Source organism: Neomonachus schauinslandi, chromosome 1, assembly GCF_002201575.2.
Source record: "Neomonachus schauinslandi chromosome 1, ASM220157v2, whole genome shotgun sequence".
Lineage (NCBI taxonomy): Eukaryota > Metazoa > Chordata > Mammalia > Carnivora > Phocidae > Neomonachus > Neomonachus schauinslandi.
Window position 1 is genome coordinate 24,586,769 of NC_058403.1, and position 9,167 is coordinate 24,595,935.

General features: G+C 35.4%; 1 protein-coding gene across 1 annotated transcript; it reads right to left on the minus strand.

The window, feature by feature from the left end:
• Window positions 1-2,096: 2,096 nt before the first annotated feature.
• On the minus strand, window positions 2,097-2,763 carry LOC110571139 (UBX domain-containing protein 2A-like). The gene has a single exon (XM_044913791.1). It carries the CDS (start codon window positions 2,672-2,674, stop codon window positions 2,177-2,179), a length of 498 nt encoding a protein of 165 aa, XP_044769726.1. The 5' UTR covers window positions 2,675-2,763; the 3' UTR covers window positions 2,097-2,176.
• Between the last annotated feature and the right edge of the window lie 6,404 nt (window positions 2,764-9,167).

A 9,167-nucleotide genomic window follows, 5' to 3' on the forward strand; every position in this document is an offset into this window, starting at 1 on the left:
AGGCTGCCTGTATGCCCTCAGTCATGGGCTCCTTTCTCCCTCTTCAAAGCCAGCAAGATGGTATTTCTCTGACCATTACTTCATAGTCACGTCTCCTTCTTACCATAGTTGGGAAAGGTCCTCCCTTTTTAAGGACTCATGTAATTAGATCGGATCCATCCAGATAATCCAAGATAATCTCCCCATCTCAAGGTCTATACCTTAAATCACACCTGTAAATTCCCTTATGCCTTATAAGGTAACATAGTAACAGGTTTCAGAGGTTAGGACCCCTACATCTTGAAGGGAAAATCATTATTCTTTCTAGAGCAGAAAAAAAAAAAATACAATCATTATCCACTCAAAGCAAGCTAATCATTTCCCCATTTTATCCTGCAGAGCAGTGAGAGACTTTTGCAAAATATGGCTAAGGGAATTTACAGGTGTGATTTAGGGTATAGACCTTAAGATGGGGGAGATTGTCCTGGATTCTGGATGGATCCAATCTAATTACATAAGTCTGGTTCATAATTTTATGAACTGTGAGTCCTACACTGACTTTGCCTCATTTCTGTCTGTTCCAAGATGTTGTTTTCTTTTATTTAGTTTTCTTATTTCAGTATTAATTTATTAATCAAAACTCTCTTCAAAGACAATCTTCACTGATAGAGATCATCAGGTCTTGCAGACTTGACAACTCTTGGAAGATGTCAGTTAAGTGATGCTATTTATTTTATATGCAAACCATGCTTTTACATATAACTTCAGGGATGGCTTCTATTCATATTTATAAAGGCTCACAGATGTGTCTCTCTCAGTATCCAAAATTACCATTGGTTTATGACTGCAAACCCTATGTGTTCTCCTCAAATTTCCCTAATGCACTAATGAAACTAATTGAAAACAGGTCCCTAATAGGACTTGAATACGTACCCCATGATGTTTTAAGTTTTCAACTGTAGGAAACAGAAAGAGTTTGTTTTTTTTTCCTCAAGGTTTCGGCTTCCCCACTCCTCACACTTGCACACAAATAGAAATATTTCCCCAGTGACTTGTACCTATGTTTTGTTCGCTTCATGAATTCAGGAAATTTAGTGAATTCTTCCCATTATTTCCCTTTTTGGTCTCCATTCCATTCTATAAACTGATTGGCATTGTTGAATACGTATAATAAAGAATTTAAGAAAAAGATTTGTACCCTCTCTCTGTGTAAAACAGAAAACAATTTCAGTATGTGCGTGAAATAGAGATTCCATTGTCAGATAATATTGACCTCAGTAATCTTTAATATTTTACTTGTTAGAATATTTTCCAGAATTTACTCTGATGATCACAATCATCAATGAGATAATTGCCTTTTTTGTTGAAATACCATGTTTAATATACATTTTACAAAAATAAAACATGCTTAAATAAAAAAGATTGAATACCTTGATGGACTTCCAAAAAATATCATGCTCCATTTACAACATACTTTACACCAAGTGGTTAAGAAATCCATTAAAAAAAACAACTACCCCAGAAAGAAACTACCCTAATCCTTGCTGCTAAAAATCACCAAATTTAATATTTGAAAATAATTGCAAATTAGAATATTATTCCCTTTTCTCTTTCAGAGTATGATTAGACATGATTAATTTTATGTGGCTACTACTTTTAATGGGTTATGCTTTGTCTTATGTTTGTTTCGTCCTGTATTAAAATGCTGGTACAAAATACTCCCTGTTAAAAATTTATGGGACTATTTAAAACGGAACATCGGCTGTTTAATTTCAAAAGAAGTTTTTTTTTTTTTTCTTAGAGATTAAAATATTTTATTTCCCTAAAAAGAAACAACCTTAGATTGGAATAACAAATCCCCTCTTCCATTTCCCACCTGTTTAGCTTGACTTCCTCCCATTTTAAAGGAATTTGGGTCACAGAAGAACATTCGAAGGCACCATTTAAATATATGCTTCTTGGGGCGCCGGGGTGGCTCAGTGCCCAAGCGTCTGCCTTTGGCTCAGGTCATGGTCCCAGGGTCCTGGGATTGAGCCCCGCATCAGGCTCCCTGCTCAGCGGTCCCTCCTCCACTCTTCCTGCTTGTGTTCCCTCTCTTACTGTGTCTCTCTCTATGAGAAATGTTAAATTTCTGGACAATGCTTTTTCCATTGGCTAACCAGATCTGTACATTAGTGATGGGTTCCAGATTGTTTAGTTAAACAACAGACAAATTATTTTTATTCTCAACTTCGATACTCTTTGCCTTAGAAACAATTTTTGGTGTGGCACTTCCCAGTCTGTGACCCTGTCCTGAGAAGGGCTGGAACACAGGCTCCGTTGACATACACACTTCATTTTTTTTGTCTTCAACTTTAACATCCACCTCCTCTTTATCAAAAATTCCCTGTAATTCCAAAGGTAATTCCCCTTTTTTGATGGAGTTCAGAAACTGCTGACTTGCACCATCAGAGTAACTTCTGAAATCATCATTGACTGTGAATCCATTTTTCCATAATTTTATACTTACATCGACCTGTTTCTTCTGTTCAGTGGGAGACATGCATTTGGCACCAACCTTCTCAGCTTCCTCAAAAAGGCTGTCAACAAAATATTCACAATTTCTTTGTCGATCATCACTAAGAGGTTGGTTGTCAGACCCTGTTTCACAAACCCATTCTTCTTTTATACTTTCGAGATTATCTACTTCTTTCATTCTTTTGCCTTACTCAGGGCGAGGCCGCGCTGCCGCCTCCCAGCCTGGTCCTCCGTTCGTTCAGGGGCCGCGGGCGCCATAGTCGCTGTCGGGCTGGAGCTATGTAGACTAGTAGACCTGCCCAAGAAAATTACATGTCTTGGAATTTTTTTTTAAATATTGCTAATTATAATAAACATCAGTGACACTGAATTAAGTTATTTTAAAACTACTATTAGAATATCTACTTAACATATGATTTCACTATCTTAATCCTTCATGTACTATTTGTGGTGTCTGATAGTCAACTTCATGTGTCAACTTGACTGGGTTATGGGATCCCACATAGTTGGTCAAACATTATTTCTCGGCATGTCTGTGAAAATGTTTCTGTAAGATAATAACATTCAAATTGGTAGACTGAGTAAAGTGGATTGTCCTCCACAATATGGGTAGCCTCATCCAATCCTTTGAGGGTTAAAGAACAGAAAGGTGGAGGAAAGGCAAATTTAATCTCTCTGCTTGATCTGGGTCATCCGTCTCCTTTTGCCCTTGGATATTGGTGTTCCTGATTCTCAGGCTTTTGGATTCAGACTGAGACTTACACCATTGGCTCCCCTGTCCCAGGCCTTCCGGTTTGGACTGGACTACACTACTGACTTTCCTGAGCTACACTTGCAGATCTATTGTGGGACTTCTCAGCCTCCATAATCATGTGGGCCAATACATCATAATAAATCTCTTTTTATAGATCTGTATATTTCTATTTCTCTGGAGAACCCTGATATATTCTGTATCAGGCAGCATGTTAAGTAATAGAGAGATATCAGTGACCAGAACAGTGTCTGCTGTCTTGAAACTCAGGTTTAATTTTCAGTGCCTCCCAGCACATTGTAACTGGAGTGGACCAAAGAAGAATATCATTGATATGATAGAGAAGAAAATATAATCAAAGTTGAACAAAGTGTATGTATATCATACAATCCCCATATTCCAAAGTTTGATTCTAAATCAATCAATACATAGAATAATATCTATCATGGAAAACAAAATTAATTTATAGAGCTGATTATTTATAGAGTTTATGTTTCTCATTTTTTGTAATTTTTTTTTTAGTTCAAGAGTAGCATCACCTAATGTTTAATATTATCATCTCATATTGATTGTTTGGCTTGCACTTCCTTTTTTCTTCCTTTCTTTCTTTTGTTTTTAACCTGTAAAATTCTCTGCTAGTGGGGACTTCCATTTCTGGCCAAGATAGAGGAAACTGGACCAACTTTACCATCCTTCCTGAATGACAAACAAAAAATGGACAAAATATATGAAACAACATTTTTTAAGGGAAATGCTAATTTTACCCCAAGGAGATATGAATATGCACCTGTTAGAATGTTTAAAATTAAAATAGCTGATCCTACCAAGTGTCGATGCAGATGTGGAAGAACTATAACTTTCTCACACTGATCATGGAAATGTAAAATGGCACAACCATTTTAGAAAGCATTTTGGCAGGTTCTTTAAAAGTTAAAGATATATCTGCCATATAAAGCAGTCATTCCACTCCTCAGCATTTACCCAACAGAAATAGAAGCATATGCTGTACAAAGCCTTGTATATGGATGTTCATAGCACTATTACTTATAATAGCCCAAAACAGACATAACTAAAGTTTCTATCAACAGGTAAATGGATAAATATATTGTGATATATTCATGCAAAAAATGAATTATTATAACACACTACAGCATGAATGTATCTCAAATAATTATGCTGAGTGAAAGAAGCCAGACAAAAAGAAGAATACATACTGTTTTATTCCATTTATATAAAATTACAGGAAACTAAAACTAATCCATAGTGACAGAAAGCTGATCAGTGATTGCCTGAGGTCAAGGGTGGGGTGGAATGGAAATAGGAATGAGGGATTACTTAGTGGCACAAGGAAACTTCCACAGGTGGTGGGCATTATATATTCATTTTCTTGAGATTGCAGGTGGTTTCACAGGAGTAAAAATATGTAGAATATATTCAAATTGACATTTTAAACATGTGCAATTTATTTGTATGTCAATTGCATTTCACCAAGCCAATAAAAAAAGCTGGTAATGAATGATACCTAGATGTCTCAGTAAGCAGGATGCTTCCATATGATCTTGAATGAAATATTGACTGTAAAAGTTTTTGCTCTCCAGTAGGAAAAACACATTTTTGCTATAGGCACATTAGCTTTGTGTGTGTGATATCTTGAATATCCATTGACTGCTTTATGATGTTATACAGAATTTTTAAATTGTCAGTAGACTGCAGGTAGAAATACTTAAAAATGGCTCTCATTTCCTTGGCTAAAATCTCTAGTGCATGGTGATAGCAGCAAAGTATATTATAGCTGTTTTATTTCAAAGGCAGTTATATTTTAGTGGTGAGTGAAGGGCACCTTTATAGGGTCTATGGGACCCCATAGAATTTTGTAGTTTAGCATTTCTATCTAATGAATTAAATTTATTATGCCAAAGAGACATTTGGAATTGGCCATTTCCATATACTGGACATAAAATAAATATTTTGATTTTTGAATTTTGTAGAGACCAAACTATATCATTTTAGAAAATATGTTTTTTCTAACATTCTAATAAGAGCAAAATTTGAATAGACTCTTAATTTCAGATTAAAAAACACACACTTGCATAATTTATTTTATATAACCAATTTTAAGTACATGTGTATAATGTAAAATGGATAGCTCAATAACTTTATTCTAAGAACAAGGAAATTTTTCTGAATTATTATATTTTCAGGGTTTAAATTTTACCAAGTTGTGTTGACAAACATTATCACTAAAAATGCCAGGCTCTCAGTTAAAATTTACAGAAATATTGATGTAAAATAATGACCATATATATTTAAATGTTCAGTGCCCTTAGGAAGCAAAGAAAAAAGATACAAAAGCATATTTTGAGTCCCTTTGAAGTTTAGAAAATATACATAAGTAGAACCTTCTTCCAATTTTACTACAACTATACTTTCACAAATATATGGAAAAAGTTTACTTCCAGTTTTTAATAAGTTCTATTGGACTCAACAGAATTTTTGAGAGAAAAAAACATATTGTTGATTTTACAACTATTTTCTCAAGTGGACCTAACCTCAGGATATAAAAAATTGTTTTTCTAATTGAGCATTTTATTTACATCAAATATCAACTATTTTGAAGAACTTTTACTGCCTTGTATATGTTTTCTTCCCTGTCTATACTTTTCTTATAAATCTATTATGAAGTAATGCTGGAATTTTATGGGAACTCTACATAACTCCTCTTAGTCCACCTACTGAGCTCTAAGTGAGCTCTTCCTCGTGGTCATCACTAAGCTTTTATAAGTGGCAAATCACTACCACTAAAAAGTAAAAACTTTTCAACTTCTCTTCTCCAGTATATGTGTCTTAATGTATACCTATTCAAGTTGAGAAATATGATAACTAATATGAAAATATAAAAGTTTACAGTGCTATCTCTTAAGAACTCTTTGCTTATTTAGTTACCAGTATTGTTATCTATTTTTTTAGCCAGTGTTGAACTCTCAACTCTTAGAGCTTTGACAGGTAATGGATTTCATCTTTTGGATTAACTCCAATGAAATAATAGAGATTACCAGTACAGAGTCTTGAGAAGAATCCTGCAGCCACAATGGCTTTCCTGATGGTGGAGAAATTGGCTGTCCATGTGGTATTAGTATCCCCTGTTGAAGAGCTAGCTACCAACACTCAAGCTGTTCCTTTGGTTTATGCTCTGTATTAGATGATCATCCATCTGGTTAATGGTGTTGCAATTTGCTTATTGCTACATTCTAAAAGAAATGAATAATATAATATATTACTATCTCTGAAATAGAATCACTGGAAGGAAGTATGTAAGGGTACATGCCTTGAAAGTCAGAGGCCCATGGGGATTCATCACTAAGTAAAGAATGAGTATTTCTCAAGGGAAGCCAAATCTCCTACCAAGATAGTGGAGATGAACATTTATCAACCCATATTTACATTTTTAAAAGTAAAATTAAGGGGTGTGTGTGTGGCTCAGTCAGTTAAGTGTCTGCCTTCTGCTCTGGTCATGATCCCAGAGTCCTGGGATCGAGCCGTGCATTGGGCTCCCTGCTCAGCAGGGAACCTGCTTCTCCCTCTGCCCTTCCCCCTGGTCGTGCTCTGTCTCTCTCTCTCTCTCTCTTGCTCTCGCTCTCGCTCTCACTCTCTCTCAAATAAATAAATAAATAAAATCTTTAAAAAAATAAAATAAAAATAAAATTAAGTTCTCAGGACAAAGTGACATTTACTTTGAAATTGCCACTGAGTTGATTTGAATAATAGTCTAATATGTATTAATATTTTTAAACTTTACTCTCCTAAGTATCAATTAAATAATTTTCTTGATTAATATGGAAATGTTTTCTACTTCTCACATATTATTATTATGAAGCACAAAATCCTCTCTTTTTATTTATAGTATAAGCTTTTTTTTAATTTGAAATTCTAGCAGGCTGAATCAGACAACATATAGAATTCTGTACTTTACTAATAATGGTGCTATGCAAGTGTTCAAAATAATTTTAATAGTTTCAACTTTTAGTGAAATTAGTTCTAATTAAAATCTTTATCTGGGTAAAACTAAAAATAAACTGTTTGGAGGCAGCTTTCTTTCATGTTATATGGCTACTTTCATTTAATCTTATAGCTCCCTTACATTTTTTTCAATCTATCTTCTGATTTGAAAATTATTTTGTCATTTTCTTTTCAGTTTTAAATGTCCTTCCCCAAGAAAATTATTTATTAATAGTAAAATTTCACCAAAAAGTATATTTAATGTTTAACCTTAGCACAAAAATGATAGTACTATGAAAGGGTACCTATTACATATTACACCATGAAGGATACTTCTTATAGATTCAGTATAATTTTAGACCATTTTATGATGTTTACTTTCCATCATTTTAAATGTTTGAAGGCTGATGTAAACTGAAATCTGGGAAACAGATTCATGGGGACATTTTTTTGTTTTTGTTTTTGTTTTTGTTTTATTTTATTATGTTATGTTAATCACCATACATTACATCATTAGTTTTTGATGTAGTGTTCCATGATTCATTGTTTGTGTATAACACCCAGTGCTCCATTCAGTACATGCCCTCTTTAATACCCATCACCAGGCTAACCCATCCCCCATCGCCCTCCCCTCTAGAACCCTCAGTTTGTTTCTCAGAGTCCATAGTCTCTCATGGTTCATCTCCCCCACCGATTTCCCCCCTTCATTTCTCCCTTCTTACTATCTTCTTTTTTTTTAACATGTAATGTATTATTTGTTTCAGAGGTACAGATCTGTGATTCAACAGTTTTACAAATTCACAGCGCTCACCATAGCACATACCCTCCCCAATGTCTATCACCCAGCCGCCCCACCCCCCCACCCCCACCACTCCAGCAACCCTCAGTTTGTTTCCTGCGATTAAGAATTCCTCATATCGGTGAGACCATATGATACATGTCTTTCTCTGATTGACTTATTTCGCTCAGCATAATACCCTCCAGTTCCAACCACATCGTTGCAAATGGCAAGATTTCATTCCTTTTGATGGCTGCATAATATTCCATTGCATATATGTACCACATCTTCTTTATCCATTCATCTGTCAATGGACATCTTGGCTCTTTCCATAGTTTGGTTATTGTGGACATTGCTGCTATAAACATCAAGGTGCACGTACCCCTTCAGATCGCTACATTTGTATCTTTGGGGTAAATACCCAGTAGTGCAATTGCTGGGTCACAGGGCAGCTCTATTTTCAACTTTTTGAGGAACCTCCATTCTGTTTTCCAGAGTGGCTGCACCAGCTTGCATTCCCACCAACAGTGTAGGAGGGTTCCCCTTTTTCTGCATCCCCACCAACATTTGTCATCTCCCGACTTATTAATTTTAGCCATTCTGACTGGTGCATGGTGGTTATCTCATTGAGGTTTTGATTTGGATTTCCCTGATGCCAAGCGATGTTGAGCACTTTTTCATGTGTCTGTTGGCCATTTGGATGTCTTCTTTGCAAAAATGTCTGTTCATGTCTTCTGCCCATTTCTTGACTGGATCATTTGTTCTTTAGGTGTTGAGTTTGATAAGTTCTCTATAGATTTTGGATACTAACCCTTTATCTGATATGTCATTTGCAAATATCTTCTCCCATTCTGTCGGTTGTCTTTTGGTTTTGTTGACTGTTTCTTTTGCTATGCAAAAGCTTTTTATCTTGATGAAGTCCCAATAGTTCATTTTTGCCCTTGCTTCCTTTGCCTTTGGCGATGTTTCTAGGAAGAAGCCACTGTGGCTGAGGTCAAAGAGGTTGCTGCCTGTGTTCTCCTTGAAGATTTTGATGGACTCCTGTCTCAGATTTAAGTCTTTCAACCATTTTGAGTCTATTTTTGTGTGTGGTGTGAGGAAATGGTCCAGTTCCATTCTTCTGCATGTGGCTGTCCAATTTTCCCA

What these genes read in the sequence shown, in the direction of transcription:
- LOC110571139 (XM_044913791.1), bottom strand. Translation starts at nt 2,674, where the DNA reads ATGAAAGAAGTAGATAATCTCGAAAGTATAAAAGAAGAATGGGTTTGT.